Below are 20,191 nucleotides of genomic sequence, written 5' to 3'. Positions count from 1 at the left end.
GAAAAAAAAAAAAAAAGGCAAATCGCGTGTTTTTAATTTTTTTCCTGTGACGGCGTTCATCGTACATGATTTTTTATTTTTTTTTACCATTCTAATAGTTCAGACATTTTATGACTCTGTGATACCCAATACGTTTTTTTATTCTTTATGTATTTTTATATCCACCAACCTTCAGTATCCAGAATCAAATTAAGGGGAAGAAAAAACTAAACACAAATATTATAGAGGACGCTTAAAATTTTAAGCGTCCTCCTTTATAATATTTGTGTTTGCTATATCATAGGGACGTGTACCTTATATATATGTATATTTTCGTAGTGTGGAAAAAAAAAAACTAAACTGATTTTAATAAGAAATGCTGACCTCGTATTCGGAACCAAAGCCTGCACGATCCAGGATGTGCTCCGACACGCTCCACAGGAAAGGAATACCACCAAGAACAAGGATGAGCTGCACAAAATCAGAAGATGTTAGAGACCGAAAAAAATAAATTACATTATTCAGTGCTTTTAACAGAGGTTGACAAGAAATTCCTGACTGCAGAGACGGATAAACCCTTCTTTTCACGCTGTGCGTGAAAGAGTGCCAAGCCCCGCTCCGGACAGCAGAGACATGGAGCATTAACATGATTGATACCAGGCAGCCCCGCCGATCAGCTGTATGTCTATGGGACCGCAACAGACAGAAAGAGAGAAGGGAGACGGCACGTGCACACTGCGCGCGCCGTCTCCCCATACAGCTGATCGGCAGGGCTGCCTGGTGTCAGACCCCCGCCCATCTGATATTGAAGACCTATCCTGAGGATAGTTCATTAATAGAAAAAGCCCGGAGAACCCTTTTAACTTGGAAATCCTTTTTAGAACGGCAAGCATGCATACTGAATGGATGTAAAGGTAAAGGAGTCTTACTGTGCCTTCTGCCTCCGAGTATAGTCCAGACCAGAAACCGAATGTACTCTTATCAAGCTGATACAACCGAGACTTCTCAAAGGTTTCCGGATCCATAATATTACCAAGTTCGGCTGGCACATGTCTTCTAGCTTCATATATCTTACGCTGCAAAAAACAGACCATTCCTAAGTATGGTGAAATTCTAACAAGAGCTATTCAGAGCAGGAATGTGGAGCTACTCAAGGCCACTTCTGGCCGGTATACCGAGAATCGGCAACTAAGAACATTATTGTCTGCCACCTAAAAGTTATATCAAGGGGAGAATTTTTACAGTCAGTTTTGTAGGACTTTGTGCTGCTGTATTTTGTGCCAAATTTATCCAATGTCACGTTTGACAAAGTTTTGATGCTTCTTATGTCTTGAGATATCATCCACCGTCTTTGCCACCGCTATAAGATTGAGACAATTTTTGTGTCTTTTCGCAGTTGATAAATCTGCTCGACTTCCCCACTCACTGTTCAAAACTGGAGAGAGTGGTGGAAAAAATGTGAAAGGTTACAATTTTCTTTTCGGAAATAAGCCCAAAAAGTCGCAAAACACTATGTAGCAACTTTTTGAAGCCGGAATTCTGAAGTGCAGGGCATGATAAATTCCCCAGAGCTGCATTCAGAATTCTGCTGGTTGTCATTAGAAACCAGTAAACGAACATGAATCATAGTTAAGCAAAGTTCACATAATACACCCAGTGAGGGGGGGGGGGGGAATTTATCATTCCCCCAAGCCAGTTTTCTGTCTGAAGAAAAAAAAAAAAAAAAAGTCAAACCCCATGTTTGCAACTCCGCTGCAACTATATTTAGTTGCCCATAGCATTTCTATGCCGCCCTCGCCACTTTCCAAGCAGGAAGCATGAGGAGGGCAGGGTAGGCACAGCAGAGTCATGTATTTCCTGTTACTCCAGTTTCCAGGTGTAAATGAAGACCGAGACCTACGGAAGATCCCAGCTGCCACAGATAGACTGCCGGAGAATGCGCCAAATTTGTGATAAGGCCTTTACCTCACCGTAAATTAAGGGCATCCTCTGGCAACGCAGAGAATATTATAGACTGGCATACCACACACTGGTCTTAATAAAATCCCCTCCAATCTACATCACAAGAACAGGCATGAAGCCACCGATGTAGGTAAAATAATGGTGTGCCGTACTACTTCAATATTTTTTTTACTTTGTGGGATAACCCCTTTAAAGGACCAGCTCAGACATTGCAGATTTGTGGAACTCCGCAGCAAGTGACAGAAGCATGCCCATAGATGAGGTTTTAAAAACATCATCCAAACATAAAGAGAAATTTTTCAGATGGAAAAACAACTCGCAGGATTTTCAAACCCGAAGCATGCTAAAGGATTCTGCTGCAGAATTGCCATGGATTTGTATTGAGTCCCACGGTGCACATTCCACCATTGGGATCAGAAGAACGGTGGCACCCGCGTACCTGTGCGAACGGTGCGGCAGTGATCACCACTCCATTCACTGCCTATAGTACAGTGCTCCGCTTTCTCCAGCAGGCTGGGGCTACACAGCGACCTTAGACGTGGCATCCACCGAATGGTCAAAGATCGCTGTGTAGCAGTGAGGCACAAACAAAATCTCAGAATTGCCAAAAATCCAGCAGTGTGGAATTTGTGTGCAATTCTAAGGCCCCTTTCACACGGGTGAGTATTCCGCGCGGATGCGATGCGTGAGTTGAACGCATTGCACCCGCACTGAATACCGACCCATTCATTTCTATGGGGCTGTTCACATGAGCGGGGATTTTCACGCATCACTTGTGCGTTGCATGAAAATCGCAGCATGCTCTATATTGTGCATTTTTCACGCAACGCAGGCCCTATAGAAGTGAATGGGGTTGCGTGAAAATCGCAAGCATCCGCAAGCAAGTGCGGATGCGGTGCGATTTTCACGCACGGTTGCTAGGAGACGATCGGGATGGAGACCCGATCATTATTATTTTCCCTGATAACATGGTTATAAGAGAAAATAATTGCAGTCTGAATACAGAATGCATAGTAAACTAGCGCTGGAGGGGTTAAAAAAAATAATATATTTTTTTTAACTCACCTTAATCCACTTGTTCGCGCAGCCCGGCTTCTGTTCTGTCTTTAACTGTGAGCAATAGGACCTTTGATGACGTCACTACGCTCATCACATGATCCATTACCATGGTGATGGATCATGTGATGAAAGCAGTGACATCAAAGGTCCTATTGCTCACAGTTAAAGACAGAACAGAAGCCGGGCTGCGCGAACAAGTGGATTAAGGTGAGTTAAAAAAAATATATTATTTTTTTTAACCCCTCCAGCGCTAGTTTACTATGCATTCTGTATTCAGACTGCAATTATTTTCCCTTATAATCATGTTAAGGGAAAATAATACAATCTACAGAACACCGATCCCAAGCCCGAACTTCTGTGAAGAAGTTCGGGTTTGGGTACCAAACATGCGCGATTTTTCCCACACGAGTGCAAAACGCATTACAATGTTTTGCACTTGCGCGGAAAAATCGCGGGTGTTCCCGTAATGCACCCGCACCTTTTCCCGCAACACCCGTCTGAAAGAGGCCTAAAGGTTGCAGCAACTTGAGAGTCACTCTGCGACCCAACTCAGTTCCGTGACTACAAAATCTCTGTGTAGCCCCAGCCATAAAGGGGTTGTCTCATCTGAGGTAGGTGCAGGTCTCAGAGGAGGTGGTGGGACCTGCACCCATCTCCAGAATGTGCCCCTGAAAGTGAAGGAGAGAGAGTCACATATGCTCGTCATGCTCTCCATTCATTTCTAGGGAGCTCCAATAATAGCTAAGAGAGCGCGTGGCTATTTTCAGCAGTTCCATAGACATTAGTGGAGAGCGCAAGCACGGCCACCACTCCATTCACTTCTATGGGCCTGGCGGAGATGGAGAGCAGATGCACATACGCAGCTGCTCTCCAACCACTTTAGAGGTCCCGTTCTGGAGACAGATGCAAGTCCCAGAACAGGACACCGGAAGTGGGTGGAAGGCAGCCGTGTAGGCGTAGCTTCCCTCCATTCATATTCAGAACTCCCATAGCAAGGAATGGCGGTTGGCTGCACATGCGCCGTCTGCTTTTGGGGGCTTGTTGTGAAGCGTGTTTTATGCATTAGTCTAGGATAGCTAGCACCCCTCCTTGGCACCATCATGGACCCCTCCTTGGGTAGTTTGGATTTATGTATAAGCCCTTATGTCCTTAACCTGGTCTCTTCACAGCCTTCTTGGACATCTGATGCAAAACTACCAGGAGGAAACCACAAGCACAACCTGACCTGCATTTCACCATGGGGGGGATTTGTAGTACCCCAGAAGTGGAATACATTGTTTGTTTCCTGGCTATTAATACCAGAAAGGAAGTTATGGGAAAGGTTAGCAGGAACAGGGTTGCATTCTTAAGTGCAGGTCCGACGGGTCTCATGGGTGGGCGTCTAACTGATTCCGAGTGTGCCTACCCCTAGTGCTGTGCATGGCCACCCTCCACGGAAATCTATGGCAGGTTTAGCTCTACAGTGAAGGACATTCTATGGGATTCTCTCCCTCCAACCCCTTGAATGCCCCCCCCCCAAAATACCCAGGCACTTCATACATGTTATACTTACCCCCCTCCGGCACCCACACGGGGCAGGGGCAACCAATAGCAAGCCAGGATGGGAGCGAGCCTCCCTAGTGTCACCCAGTGATGCAGTGGCGGGCATCAGGAGAGAGACAGGTACCAAGGAGCTGGGCAAGTATAACCTGGATGAGGTGCCCAGGCATTAGGGGGGTTGGATAACCCCTTTAATGTATTTCCAGGGCAAAGAGGTAAGTGACCCCACATACGAGCTGACGGGACACACCCGCAGAGCACAGCCATGATGGCAGACAGGGCCTCATACAGTGACAAAGCAAGCGGGCGCCGCAGCTCCTCTCACCTGCCTGCTGGCCAGATAAGCCTCCCAGATGTACACCACCCATGAGAACAGCAGCACCGAGTAGAAGATCTTCCCCTCCACCGACATCTCCGACAGCACCATGTTGACGGCAGCCACTAACACCGGTGTGCAAACGAAACCGAAGCTGCTGAGCCCTGATTGGCTGTCAGCTGGAGCAGCTTGTGCAGAGAGACGTCTCCCCGGCCAATATGCGCCGACTACGATTGGTGGATCTCGCTTCCGGATATTTAGTGCGCCTCCGCTGACGTCACCACAAGCGACCTGTGTCTTAAAGCTATGCGCCGCAAGGACCTGGTCCACTAATTACTACCGTAGTGTAGATTTGTCTCTTTGGCCCCCTAGTGGTCAGGTCCTGAATGGACTCCCGAAGAATCTGGTCCTTACCAGTGATGGGAAATAGGCAGATCTACAGCAATTGTCTAGGGCTAGGGCTACACGATGACATTGATGTCGCACTAGTGTCGGGCGACAATTTTTATAATGATAGTCTATGGTGTTGCACTGTGACATGACAATCGTAGAAAAATCCATCTTGGATAGATTTTTTGCTACTGTCGTGTCGCAGTGCGTCACGATAGACTATCATTATAAAAATTGTCGCGCAACACATGTCGTTGTGTAGCCCTAGCCTATTTGCCTTCCAATGTAGGGACGATTTTTGTCCCCTGGTCCTGAAATGTAATTCTATTTAGCTGCTTCAAAGTGACTTGACTAAACCTCAAAGACCTGGTCTTCATCTGCAGTTGCAGAACCTTTTTTTTTTCATGGATAAAATTGGATAAAATAACTTGCGGATGTAAATTACATGTCCATGCTGCTGATTACTGCCCGGATTTCACCCTTTGAGATGTAGACTCCTCTTTGGATTTGACTTATGCACCTGACTACACTCTATTCCTTCACACCACATACAGCTTGTATATATATATATATATATATATATATATATATATATATATACACTCACCTAAAGAATTATTAGGAACACCTGTTCTATTTCTCATTAATGCAATTATCTAGTCAACCAATCACATGGCAGTTGCTTCAATGCATTTAGGGGGGTGGTCCTGGTCAAGACAATCTCCTGAACTCATAACTGAATGTCAGAATGGGAAAGAAAAGTGATTTAAGCAATTTTGAGCGTGGCATGGTTGTTGGTGCCAGACGGGCCGGTCTGAGTAATTCACAATCTGCTCAGTTACTCGGATTTTCACGCACAACCATTTCTAGGGTTTACAAAGAATGGTGTGAAAAGGGAAAAACATCCAGTATGCGGCAGTCCTGTGGGCAAAAATGCCTTGTGGATGCTAGAGGTCAGAGGAGAATGGGCCGACTGATTCAAACTGATAGAAGAGCAACGTTGACTGAAATAACCACTCGTTACAACCGAGGTATGCAGCAAAGCATTTGTGAAGCCACAACATGCACAACCTTGAGGCGGATGGGCTACAACAGCAGAAGACCCCACCGGGTACCACTCATCTCCACTACAAATAGGAAAAAGAGGCTACAATTTGCACGAGCTCACCAAAATTGGACTGTTGAAGACTGGAAAAATGTTGCCTGGTCTGATGAGTCTCGATTTCTGTTGAGACATTCAAATGGTAGAGTCCAAATTTGGCGTAAACAGCATGAGAACATGTATCCATCCTCTGATGGCTACTTCCAGCAGGATAATGCACCATGTCACAAAGCTCGAATCATTTCAAATTGGTTTCTTGAACATGACAATGAGTTCACTGTACTAAAATGGCCCCCACAGTCACCAGATCTCAACCCAATAGAACATCTTTGGGATGTGGTGGAACGGGAGCTTCGTGCCCTGGATGTGCATCCCTCAAATCTCCATCAACTGGAAGATGCTATCCTATCAATATGGGCCAACATTTCTAAAGAATGCTATCAGCACCTTGTTGAATCAATGCCACGTAGAATTAAGGCAGTTCTGAAGGCAAAAGGGGGTCCAACACCGTATTAGTATGGTGTTCCTAATAATTCTTTAGGTGAGTGTATATATATATATACACGTATTATACAGCAGGTACCACCACACCAGGCGGTAGAAGCAGGTAAGAAGGAGGCAGAGCATGTCGATGGATCCTGTGTTCTGTCATGTCCTGGTGCTAGAAGCATCAGGTCCTTATGTACCAGGCCAGCACCCAGGAAGGCCTTTTACAGCATTAATAAAGCAAGTGCCCTGCTACGTATTGGCCCACCGCATATTTTGCCCTGTAGGGTCTATTTCTACTCGGCCTCTGAAGCCCTATCATATAGATATTGAAGGTACTGGGATGCAGCCGACCCATATAGATGACTATTTACCATACTTCTATGTGTTATGTATTTTACAAGTGAGTTCCTTTTTATTATTTCGTTTTTCAGCAAGGCGTCGCTGTACATCTAAAAGGGTATACATAACATGAAAGTACAATAAGCATGAACTTATTAACAGACTGGCACAGACAGGGTGAAGACCCCCGAGACAGTAGGGGAGGTTGAGAGATGCTCATCTGGCTGTGTGGTAGTAACATCCTTATGGGAGGTAATAGGATTTCCTGAAGAGGTGTTTTTTTTGGGTTGCTTTTGAAGGTTTACATGTTGGGGGAGAGTCTGACGTGCTGGGGTAGGGAGTTCCTGAGAATGGGAGATGCATGTGAGAAAACCTGTAGCTCAGGGGTGCACAACCTGCGGCCCGCGGGCCGCATGCGGCCCCCGGAGGCAAGGTTTGCGGCCCCCGTCCTGCTGGACAGAAACACAGCTGATCATGCGATCTGCTGTGTTTCTTCCTGGAGCACCACACAAGGAAGGATGACAGCTCCTGCCCCTGTACTATAGCAGGAGTCTGGAGCAGGACGGGTCCCTGGCTATTGGTGAGAGTGGGGGAGCCGAGGAGAAGGCAGGCGCAGTTTATCAGCGCTCCTGCCTTCTACTCAAGAAGCGCTCTCAAGCAGTGGCGTACTAAGAGAGAGGGCAGTCCACCCCGGGTGCCGCTCTCAGGTGGGTGCCAGAAGCAATGAGCGCTTCCATCAATACAGATGGAAGCGCTCATTGTTGGAGCACAGGGAGCTGCTGTTCTGTCACTCAGCTCCCCGCACTCCTCCCCTCCTTCAGGCCAGCGGCGCTCTGAATGGTAGAGTAGGAAGACTTCTCCCCGCTCCACCATTCAGCCTGCAGACATGGATCGCGCTGCCAGCATGTGTGGGCGGAGCCTGCAGCCCGGGAATCTGCATAAGCTCCGCCCACACAGTGCTGCAGGGCGATCTGTGCCGGCAGAGTAGAGAGGTATGTGAGCTTCCGGAACGGGACAAGGTGAGTAGGTACTGTGTTTTTTTTGTTTTAGTATTTGTTCTTTTTTTGTATAGGGGGCACAATGGTCATTGCTAATGTGAAGTGGGCACAATGGTCATTGCTAATGTGAAGGGGGCACAATGGTCATTGCTAATATGAAGGGGGCACAATGGGCATTTCTACTCTGGAGGGGGCACAATGGGCATTTCCACTCTGGAGGTGGCACAATGGGCATTTATTGTATGGAGGGGGCACAATGGGCTTTGCTAATGTGAAGGGGGCAGAATGAGCATTTCTACTCTGGAGGGGGCACAATGGGCATTGCTAATGTGAAGGGGGCACAATGGGAATTTTTTCTCTGGAGAGGTCACAATGGGAATTTCTTCTCTGGAGGGGGCACAATGGTCATTGCTAATGTGAAGTGGGCACAATGGTCATTGCTAATGTGAAGGGGGCACAATGGTCATTGCTAATGTGAAGGGGGCACAATGGTCATTGCTAATGTGAAGGCGGCACAATGGGCATTTCTACTCTGGAGGGTGGGCAATGGGCATTGCTAATGTGAAGGGGGCACGATGGTCATTGCTAATATGAAGGGGGCACAATGGGCATTTCTACTCTGGAGGGGGCACAATGGGCATTTCCACTCTGGAGGTGGCACAATGGGCATTTATTGTATGGAGGGGGCACAATGGGCTTTGCTAATGTGAAGGGGCAGAATGAGCATTTCTACTCTGGAGGGGGCACAATGGGCATTGCTAATGTGAAGGGGGCACAATGGGAATTTTTTCTCTGGAGGGGTCACAATGGGAATTTCTTCTCTGGAGGGGGCACAATGGTCATTGCTAATGTGAAGGGGGCACAATGGGCATTTATATTATGGAGGGGCACGATAGGCATTTCTACTCTGGAGGGGGCACAGAGGGCATTGCTAATGTGAAGGGGACACAATGGGAATTTCTACTCTGGAGGGGGCACAATGGGCATTTCTTCTCTGGAGGGGGCACAATGGTCATTGCTAATGTGAAGGTGGCACAATGGGCATTTCTACTATGGAGGGGCAAAAATACCCGCTTATAATGTACATCCGTGCAAATACTCCCTTATAATGTGCCCCATTGCAAAAGATACCCCCTTATATTGTGTGCCAGTAGAAAAAATCTCTCCTTACGTTTCAGATCAGACCCCCATATCAGACCTCAGATCAGACCCCAGAATAGATCCTCAGATCAGACCCCCTTATCAAAGCTCTGATGAAACACCCCCCTCCCATCTCAGATCTCAGGTCGGAACCCATATCAAATTCTAGTTTTAGAACTCAGATCAGTCCACTTTTAGACCACTCAGACCCCATAAGAACTCTCAGACCCCCCCATATAAGACCTCAGACCAGACCCCCTTAGACCTCTCAAAACCCCATATCAGACCACAGACAGATCCCTATTAGACCTCCAGACCCCTATTAGACTTCCAGACCTCGATATCCGACCCCCATTAGACTTCCAGACTACCATATCAGACCCCCATTAGACCTTCAGACCTCTATTAGACTTCCAAACCCCAATTAGACTTCCAGACCCACCATATCAGATTTCTGACCAGACCTCCAGGTCCCCATTAGACCTGTCAGACCCCTTATATCAGACCTCAGATCAGACTTTAAAATAAATAAATTTACTTACCTCTCCTGCTCTGCCGCCATTCTCCATGTCCGGCGGGGTCTCTTGTCTTCTCGGGGCCCGCGCTGCACAGTCACCTAACTACCTGCAGCATCAGATCATAGTGCCCTGTGTACCGTATGTCCTGATGCTGTAGGCAGCCAGAACACAGCAGCGTGGGCCCTGAAAAGAGCAAGCAGGGAGGAGGGATAAGTACAGCGCTCATAGCACTTCACTCCCCCACCTTTTGCAGACTAGTGAGCGCTTCCATAATGGAAGCACTCACTAGTATTCCCTTTATAAGATGCACTGCATCTTATAACTGGAAAAGTACAGTACCCCTGGCAAGGGGAACCCTCTGGGCCCACTGGCTTAGGGGCCCAGACACAACTGCATCTGCTGTGACTCTTATAGCTACGCCAGTGAGTATTTTGTTCTGCAACACTGGGACTGTGTATGATGATGTTCCACACTAGCTGTTTCACACTACTATATGTACTCCATTTGCCATAAACTGTTGAGGAACACCTAAAGGGTTAATAAAGTTTGTAAAATCAGTTTTGAATACCTTGAGGGGTGTAGTTTCTTAGAAGGGGTCGCTTTTATGGAGTTTCTACTCTAGGGGTGCATCAGGGGGGCTTCAAATGGCACATGGTGCCAAAAAAAAGTAAAGGCCATAAAAATCTGCCTTTCCAGAAACCATACGGTGTTCCTTTCCTTCTGCTCCCTGCCGTTTGGTCATACAGCAGTTTACGACCACATATGTGGTGTTTCTGTAAACTGCAGAATCAGGGTAATAAATATTAAGTTTTGTTTGGCTGTTAACCCTTGCTTTGTTATTGGAAAAAACTGATTAAAATGGGAAATTTTCGAAAAAATTGCTGTTTTGGCACCGTTTTTAATTAAATTTTTGACCGTGTTCATCTGAGGGGTTAGGTCATGGGGTTTTTATAGATTTTTAGGTCATGGATTTTTATAGAGCAGATTCTTATGGACACAGCGATACCTAATGTGTCTACTTTTTTAAAATTTATTTATGTTTTACACTGTATTATCTTTTTATAAACAAAAAAAATAATAGTAGACCGCAAATTTTTTGTACCATGCCCGGGTTTTGTGCATGGTCTTATATGGCTTGAGGACTTGATCAGAGAGATCACCTCCTCCCATATACCGATTGTAGTCGACGATACAATCGGGCTTGAGGACCGTTGCCGCGGTACCTCGCACAGGGACAGGGGTGATGCCGTTACCATGAATTGTAGACAGTACAAGGACATCCCTCTTGTCCTTTTATCTGACCAGCAACAGGTTTCCACTGGTAAGGGCACGGGTCGCACCCCTGGGGATAGGTACCTGAAGGGGGTAGGTAGGGAGGCCGCGTTGATTTTTCTGCACGGTTCCTCAAGCGGACGTGGATCTGGCGGTGAGGGACTGGAACAAGGGGATACTAGCATAAAAGTTATCCACGTACAGGTGGTAACCCTTATCTAGCAGTGGGTGCATAAGGTCCCACACAAGTTTCCCGCTAACATCCAGAGTGGGGGGACATTTTGGGGGTTGAATACGGGAATCTCGCCCCTCGTACACACAAAACTTGTAAATGTACCCTGAGGTACTCTCACAAAGTTTGTACAGCTTCACGCCATACCTCGCCCGCTTAGAGGGAACATTCTGCCGGAAAAGGAGTCTCCCCTTGAAAGCAATGAGAGACTCATCAACCGCGACCTCCCTTCCAGGTACATAGGTCTGTACAAATTTGGCCCCAAAGTAATCGATGACCGGCCTGATTTTGTACAGGCGGTCATAGGCAGGCTCACCTTGTGGGGGATATGCTGCATTATCTGAATAAGGCAGGCATTTCCGGATGGCCTCAAACCGGGAGCGTGTCATGGCCATACTGTAAAGTGGGGTCTGGTAGAGGACGTCCCCACTCCAGTAATACCTGACACTAGGTTTCTTGACTAGGCCCATGTGCAGCACAAGGCCCAAAAATGTCCTCATCTCGGCTGCACTGACCGGAGTCCAGTCACCAGGCCTAGCCTACCCTGGAGCCCGGGTGTTGAGCAACAAACTGTTGGGCGTACAGGTTTGTTTGCTCCAAAATTAGATTTACAAAGTGGTCACTGAAAAAAAGACTAAAGTAGACATATTCAGTGAAGCTCACTGTGGAAATCTGGATTCCTGGTTGGCCTACAAAATCAAGAATCACGGGTTCAAAACGCTCTGGGGTATACCATGCAAGTTCACCGGCAGGGGGCTCCGTTAGACTTAACTGGTGGGCCGGAAAACTAGTACGAGCCCCAGAGCTGCTCGTAATAGGGTGGACCACAGGGTCCCTAGCATGGCGGTCCCCTTGCTCCACCGCCTTGGGGGCTCATCATCATCGCTAGATGATGAGGAGGACGCGGATGACAAAAGGAAAGTGGGTTCATCCTCGTCCTCACTGGGACTCTTGGATTCGGAGGCAAGCTGGGCGTATGCCTCCTCGGCTGAGAACATCCGGCGGGCCATAGGGGAGTGTGTGTGTGCATGCGTGCATGATAAACTTTATTTGGTGTGCGTGTGTGTGGGGGCACGGGTGTTCGCGAATTTACCCTAAATCTAACAGAGAAAAAAAAATAACTAACTAAAAAAAGGGCAAATTTAAAAAAAAAAAAATTCTAACTCACTGATCAACCGTCCGAAGTTGATCAGCGGTGGGGTGTGCGATACGCTAACAGTGGCCGGACGCTAAGAGTGCCGGCACCAGTCAGCGTACGCACACAAAAAAATTAAAATAATGGTTGCGCCCCCAAAAAAGTTGTGGGGGGTGGAGGGGGGCAGGTGGGCAAGCTGCAGCACCCCTGGAGGGTCTAGGGTCACACAGCTGTGCTGCAGACCCCAGACACCCGATTTAGGGTGATGCAATCATAAACTTTTTTTTTTTTCTTCCACTAACTTTCCCTGAATATCTCTGCCTAACCTAACCTTTCCCTAACCTTTCCCTAAATACCTGGGTGCACATATGGGGGTGCTGGGGCAAAGATGGGGTGCTGGCTGACGATCCCTGGATCCTGAGCTCTGAACAGATGGGGGTGCTGGCTGGAGATCCGATGCAGCGCTCCTCTCCCCTCGGCTTCCGGACACAAAAGGAAGAGGAGAGGAGCGCTGCGATAATTTGAATGGCCCGCCAGCCCCTGCAGCCAATGATAGCCGATCCTGAGAGGTGATGTCACCATCACCTCTCAGGATCGCAGGATGGTGATTGGTGGTGTATTATCACACCACCGGTCACCATCCTGTTCCGGTTTATCGGGTCCCCAGAGACCCGAATAACCTGGAAACGCAGCAAATCGCAGGTCTGAATTGACCTGCGGTTTGCTGCGATTGCCTACACGGAGGGGTCACAGGACCCCCCGGCGCATTGTTCCCAGGTGCCTGCTCAATGATTTGAGCAGGCACCGGGTTCCGATCACCGCCCGCCGAGCGGCGGTGATCGGAAATACATAGGATGTACCGGTATGCCCTGTGTCCTTAAGTACCGGGACATCAGGGCGTACCTGTACGCCCTATGTCCGGAACAGGTTAATGTGCATAGGATTTTGAACACCCCATCCACAGGTAGTGTACTATAAACTGTCGATATTTACTATAGACTCCGCCTTGAAAATCTGCAACATATCTGACACTTTTGCATTCATCCATTTCAGAATTTATCTCACAGACTGGGGACAGCAACCTTCGGCACTCCAGCTGTTGTGAAACTACAATTCCCAACATGTTCCATTTATTTCTATGAGAGTTCTGAGAAGAGCAGAGCAGATATGCATGCTGGGAGCTATCCATTGATTTTAAGGTTTTTGTTCACACATCCTTGTTTTTCCACTGAATGTGGGTCAGTGGAAAAACAACAGATATGGACTCAGGCACATAGACGTTAGTGTTTTTGCGGTCCTCAAATTGCGGATCTGCAATACTGCCATTTTCTCTTTCACAACAATAGAAATGTCCTATACTTGTCCAGAAAACAGATAAGAATAGGACATGGTCCATCTTTTTTTCATGGCCGCAGAATGGACAGGCGGATGTGGACAGCATATGGTGTGCTGTTCGCATCTTTTGCAGTCCCATTGAAATGACTCTGTCCCCATTGAAATTAATCTGTTCTCATCCGATCCGCAAAAAATGTGGATTTGATATGGACCAAACATACGGTCGCATGCATGAGCCCTAAAATGGACTACTTAGGTAAGTATTTTTGAGCAAACACTCATTGATATCTATGGGATGGGAGAACCACTGACAGAAAATTGATGGCATCCATGTTTGATCAGTGGTTTTTGGTGACCATTGCTCAGATGCATAAATAAGGACTAAGCCCTTCAGATGTTAAGAGATTTTAATATACAATAGTAGAGCAGTGATTCTGGGGTAAATCGTTATAGTGGTATACTGTGATTTCTTCTTCTAATGCAGAGTTGCATCATAATGTATATTTCAGATAATAAAACATAAGGATGTGCTTTCATCTCAATGAAAATAATGAATTTCTGTAGCATATATTGCTGAGCCCCCCTTTCTGGTCTCTCTAGACATCATAGACTACTCCCTTTAGCTACGGACATCACAGCTGATGGAATGTTAAGGCATTGTGATGTATCCGGCAACTGCTGCAGCAGTTCATTTGCGGCGGCCATTTTACATGCCATCAGACATGTCATTTTAGCTCTCAGTCAACTCCAGCATCATCTCCATGTCTGTAAGATCTTCAGTTAATAATCCCAGGCGCTGCAGGAACAGTTCACCCTAAAGTAGTAGGTAAGGATCAGTTGAATTTTGTATGGTTTTAATAAGGCACAAGACATCCAGACTTTCTCCAGTTTGGATAAGTTTCTTCCTTCCACCATGCTGACATGTTCCTTATGTAAGGATATATTTACATGGGACTTTTTGATTGTGTGGCAACAACCACATGAAAAACAGCAAATGTATAGTCTTACAATGTGTTCTGCACACCTTCTAAGTCCTCGTCCACAGTTCCATTTTTCACCGTTGTGAATGCTGTCTGTATTTTCCTCATATTGCACACGTACCCATTGATTTGAACGTGTTTGCTCGCACATGAATATTTATTACTCACTGTGGGTCAGTAAAAAAAATCACGGAGACATGCACTACTTGGTGTGCATGTGAAATACGGATGACAGTTGGAAAGCTACAAACAGACACGTGGACCAACATCTTCACAGTTGAAACAGTGGCTTCTTGTTACGGGCTCATCACGGACATGTGAATAAGCACTTCAGATGTTAAAGAGATTTTAAGATACAAGAGTAGTGTAATTATTAAAGGATAAATCACCATAGTGGTATACTGTGTTTTTTCCCACTAATAATGAGTTACTTCATAATGTACATTTCATATAAAACATAAGGACATTTTTTTTTACTGAAAATGATGCATTCTTCTATGATCGGGGGTGAGGGGGGCAAAAGCAATTGCCCAGGACCCCCATGCAGAATGTTAGTGAATTTGCTGGGTCCCATGGCTTGGTCCCCACCACTTTGCAATGGCGAGGACGGTATAATAAGCCCTGTAACGCAGTAACAGTTATAAAGATGCAAAGTGAGGCCTTGAAACTTTTTTCTCCAAAAACTGCCGTAGAGCTGTTAGTAAATGACCCCCAATAAATGCATACACCTATCCTACCATGAGCCTCTGCCGACCCTGAAATGGCTGATGACAGAGAGCAGTAGCCTGTGTTCTCCTGTGTTAGCCAATTTTTCCTCAGTTTGGAAAGGCTGATATAGCAGGGTAGCAAAGTATTGCATTCTCCAATCTAGTCAGCTTCTCCCCGGCCTGAAATGGCTGATAACAGGGTTTTCATTCTTCAGTCCTAGTCAGTTTGTCACCAGCCTCATTCCCACAACAGTAAAAAACTGTCATTTTCAGCACAAGGGACAGGCCTCGTCATAAATGTGGCCTAAGGGCTGTTTCACATGAGTGACTCCATTGTGGGAATGACGCTCCGTCTGTGAGTGTGATCCTCCGTTCTGGACTTGCAGGAGCTGACCACATTATACTGATTTATAATGCTATGGGGGTCGTTTATCAAACTGATGTAAAGTAGAGCTGGCTTAGTTGCCCATAGCAGCCAATCAGATTCCTCTTTACATTTTGGACAGCTCCTTTGGAGAATGAAAGGAGGAATCGGATTGGTTGCTATGGGCAACTAAGCCAGTTCTACTTTACACCAGTTTGATAAAGGTGCCCCTATGTGTCTCTGCTTGACCTTACTTCTACAGGATCATACCGACAGCTTTATGTCACTGTGATCCTGTACAAGTAAGGTCAAGTAGAGGCACATAGGGGCACGCTTATTAGGTCTGTTTTAGATGCCGACGTTTTAGACACCGGTCTTAATAACCCCTATATCTGGCCATGGATCTGCCGAAGCATGGAAAATGAAAGAAGGAATCTGATTGGTTGCTATGGGCAACTAAGCCATTTATATTTTACACCAATTTGTTAAGGCTGAGTTAACACGAGCATGACGGATTGGCTCAGGATGCGTTCAGGGTGCGTTCAGTGAAACTCGCACCATTTTAAGAGCAAGTTAAGTCAGTTTTGTCTGCGAATATAGAACATGCTAAACACACAGAATATAGAACATGCTGCGATTTTCACGCAACGCAGAAGCGATGCGTGAAAAACAACGGTCATGTACACAGCCCCATTGAAATGAATAGGGCTGGATTCCGTGAAGGCGCAATGCGTTCACCTCACGCATAGCACCCGCGCGGAAAACTCGCCCGTGTGAAAGTAGCCTAAGGCCTCTTTCACACGAGCGTCACGGATTAGGTCCGGATGGGTTCAGGGTGCGTTCAGTGAAACTCACACTATTTTGCAAGCAAGTTCAGTCAGTTTTGTCTGCGATTGCGTTCAGTTGTTCATTTTTTTCCGCGCGGGTGCAATGCGTTTTGATGCGTTTTTCACGCGCGTGATAAAAAACGGAATGTTTACAAACAACATCTCTTAGCAACCATTAGTGAAAAACGCACTGAATCCGCACTTGCTTCCGGATACAATGCGTTTTTACTGAAGCCCCATTCACTTCTATGGGGCCAGAGCTGTGAGAAAAACGCAGAATATAGAACATGCTGCGATTTTCACGCAACGCACAAGTGATGCGTTAAAATCACCGCTCATGTACACAGCCCCTATGAAATGAATGGGTCCGGATTCCGTGCGGGCGCAGTGCGTTCACCTCACGCATTGCACCCGCACGGAATACTCGCCCGTGTGAAAGGGGCCTAAGTGTGCCCTGATGTTTTAGACGCCGGTCTTAGCCCCTATATCTGGCGGTGGATCCGCCAAAGTTATGAAGAGACACAATCCTCTACATAACTTCGGCACATCCATTGCCAGTCTAAATGTAAGCCACCTTCCTAGCTGGCTTACATTCAGACCATTTTCTACACCTAAAACAGGCGTAGAAAATGATGAATGAGACAGGCCTCTCGGGCCGTCCCCTTCTCCGCCAACATCACTCCCACTTTTTTAGATCTGCTGGGAAAAGTCGCAGATTGCGACTAAGGCATAGCACCAGCACTGAATCCTGACCCATTCATTTCAATGGGTTTGTGCAGATAAGAGTTGTTTTACACGCATCATTTCTGCGTTCAGGAAAAATCTCAGCATGTTCTATATTCTGCTTTTTTCATGAAGACCTGGCTCTAAAGTAAATGGGGCTTCAGTGAAAAACGCATTGCGTCCGGATGCAGTACGAATGCAATGCGTTTTTCACTGGTGGTTTCTAGGAGATGTTGTTTGTAAATCATCTTTTTTTTTCACGCGCGTGAAAAACGCATTAAAACTGATTGCACCTGCACAGAAAAAACGGAAACACTGAACACAATTGCAGACAAAACTGACTGAACTTTCTTGCAAAATGGTGCAAGTTTCACTGAACGCAGCCTGAACGCATCCTGACACAATCCGTATCGTTCGCGTGAAAGAGGCCTAAGGCCTCTTTCACACGAGCGTGGCGGATTGGATCAGGGTGCGTTCAGCGAAACTCGCACCATTTTTCAAGCAAGTTCAGTCAGTTTTGTCTGCGATTGCGTTCAGTTGTTGATTTTTTTCCGCGCGGGTGCAATGCGTTTTGATGCGTTTTTCACGCGCGTGATAAAAAACTGAAGGTTTACAAACAACATCTCTTAGCAGCCATCAGTGAAAAACGCATCGCACCCGCACTTGCTTAAGGATGCAATGCGTTTTTCACTGAAGCCCTATTCACTTCTATGGGGCCAGGGCTTCACTTGAATGGGTCCGCAATTCTGGAGATGCGAAACGGAGTCACGGAAAGGAACAACAGAAGCACTACGGAGTGTTTTCGTGGTGTTTCTTACCGTGATCCCACACCGCAATATATGACATATGCGGACAGACTACAGACCCATTCAAGTTAAATGGGTCCGGCCCGCTACACGGACATTGCCCGTGCATTGGGGACCACAATTGCGGTCCTCAATGCACTGAACGGCCGCACAACAGCTGTGTGCGTGAGGCCTATAGAACTGTTGCGTGAAAAAAAACTCTAATGTGCACAGACCCATTGAAATGAATAGGTCAGGATTCAGTGCGGGTGCTATCCGTTCACGTCATGCATTGCACCCCCGCGGAAAACTCGCTCGTGTGAAAGGGGCCTAAGGGTCTCTGACAAAGATCGCTTTTAGACAATATGTGGCCCTGGGCAAAATTTGAGGTGGGGCCCCAAATATAATATTGTAATACTCTTACATTTAGTCAGATCAAATGGTGGTATGCCAGACTATTGGTCTTTACAGATCAGCCTCAAGGTCGACCCCCCCCCCCAAAAAAAAATATAAAAATTATATATTGTGTGTGTGTAAATATATATTTATACAGTATATATATATATATATAATTGTCAAATATTACCATTAAACAAGGACCAAATATTCCAACCGTGCAGTGCTTAAATATTAAATAATTACATAGTTACATAGTTGATATGGTTGAAAAAAGAGATAAAGGTCCATCTAGTCCAATCTCCATACTGAAATTGAACACAATGTATTGCACATAAGACAATATTTGCAATGATTTCACTAAATGTCCTTGGTCTTTACAGTAAACACTCCTGACATGTTGCAGTGTAGTTGTACCCTTTGGCCCCTTTCACACAAGCGTTACCGATTCTCTCAGGATGCATTTAGTGAAACTCGCACGATTTCGCAAGAAAGTTCAGTCAGTTTTGTATGCAATTGCGTTCAGTGTTCAGTTTTTTCCACGAGGGTGTAATCAGTTTTGATGCGTTTTTCACTCACGTGAAAAAAGCTGAAGAATTATAAAAAAAATCTCCTAACAACCATCAGTGAAAAATATGTTGCATCTGGATAGAACCTAGGTTACATCCGGATAAAATGCATTTTTCATTGAAGCCCCATGAAAAATGCAGAATTTAGAACATGCTGCTATTCTCACCAACGCAGAAATGATACATGAAAAAGAAGGTTTAGGTGCACAGACCCATTGAAATGAATGGGTCAGGTTTCAGTGCGGGTGCTGTGTGTTCACGTAATGCATTATACCTGCGCTGAAAACGTAATCGTCTGAAAGATGCCTTTTTGTTGTGCAACAAATGTCGTTGTGTAGCCGAACCCTTAAGAGGACCTTTCACCTCTCCCAACCTGTCTGTTTTAGTAGCTACTTCTATTCTCTGTGCAATAACGATTCAACAGCAGCTTTTCTTATGGCTCTACTACGTTGGTTCATTTACAGCGAGGAACAGAAGTATTTGAACACCCTGCGATTTTGCAAGTTCTCCCACTTAGAAATCATGGAGGGGTCTGAAATTCACATTGTAGGTGCATTCCCACTCTGAGAGACAGAATTTTTTGTTTAAATTCAGGAAATCACATTGTATGATTTTTAAAGAATTTATTTAGAGTGGGAATGCACCTACAATGTGAATTTCAGACCCCTCCATGATCTCTAAGTGGGAGAACTTGCAAAATCGCAGGGTGTTCAAATACTTTAGTTCCTCACTGTATCTGTTATTCCTAATAAAAGTTTATGAATATGTGTGTAACTGGGGGTTACCAGTGTGTGTATGTGTGTGTGGGTGGGTGGTTGGTTGGGTGGATAGGGGTGTCTGCAGAGTCTGACACTGGCAATACTGATCGGACAGTGGCAGGCTATGGAGGGACAAACCCTCAACTGGTAACACCCAGTTATACATGTATTGATAAACTTCAAGTAGGAATAACAGAGGAATGGCACAACATAGAACGATGATAATAATGCTCAAGAATTGTCATTTCATGTGGGATACATTCTTTTTTCTAAAACA

At 46.0% G+C, this 20,191-nt stretch overlaps 1 protein-coding gene across 1 annotated transcript in view; it reads right to left on the bottom strand.

The window, feature by feature from the left end:
* Positions 1-9,875, bottom strand: part of ZMPSTE24 (zinc metallopeptidase STE24) — a 38,050-nt gene extending 28,175 nt beyond the window's left edge. The window contains exons 1-4 of the mRNA XM_040422261.1: positions 9,856-9,875; positions 4,865-5,159; positions 909-1,055; positions 364-450 (exon numbers count right to left, since the gene is read on the bottom strand). Coding sequence (XP_040278195.1) covers positions 364-450; positions 909-1,055; positions 4,865-5,159; positions 9,856-9,875 — 549 coding nt within the window. The remainder of the gene's footprint in view (positions 1-363; positions 451-908; positions 1,056-4,864; positions 5,160-9,855) is intronic.
* Between the last annotated feature and the right edge of the window lie 10,316 nt (positions 9,876-20,191).

The sequence above is a fragment of the Bufo bufo genome, chromosome 3 (genome assembly GCF_905171765.1).
Source record: "Bufo bufo chromosome 3, aBufBuf1.1, whole genome shotgun sequence".
Lineage (NCBI taxonomy): Eukaryota > Metazoa > Chordata > Amphibia > Anura > Bufonidae > Bufo > Bufo bufo.
The sequence above is the reverse complement of the archived record's forward strand: the minus strand, read 5'-3'. Positions and strand labels throughout refer to the sequence as shown.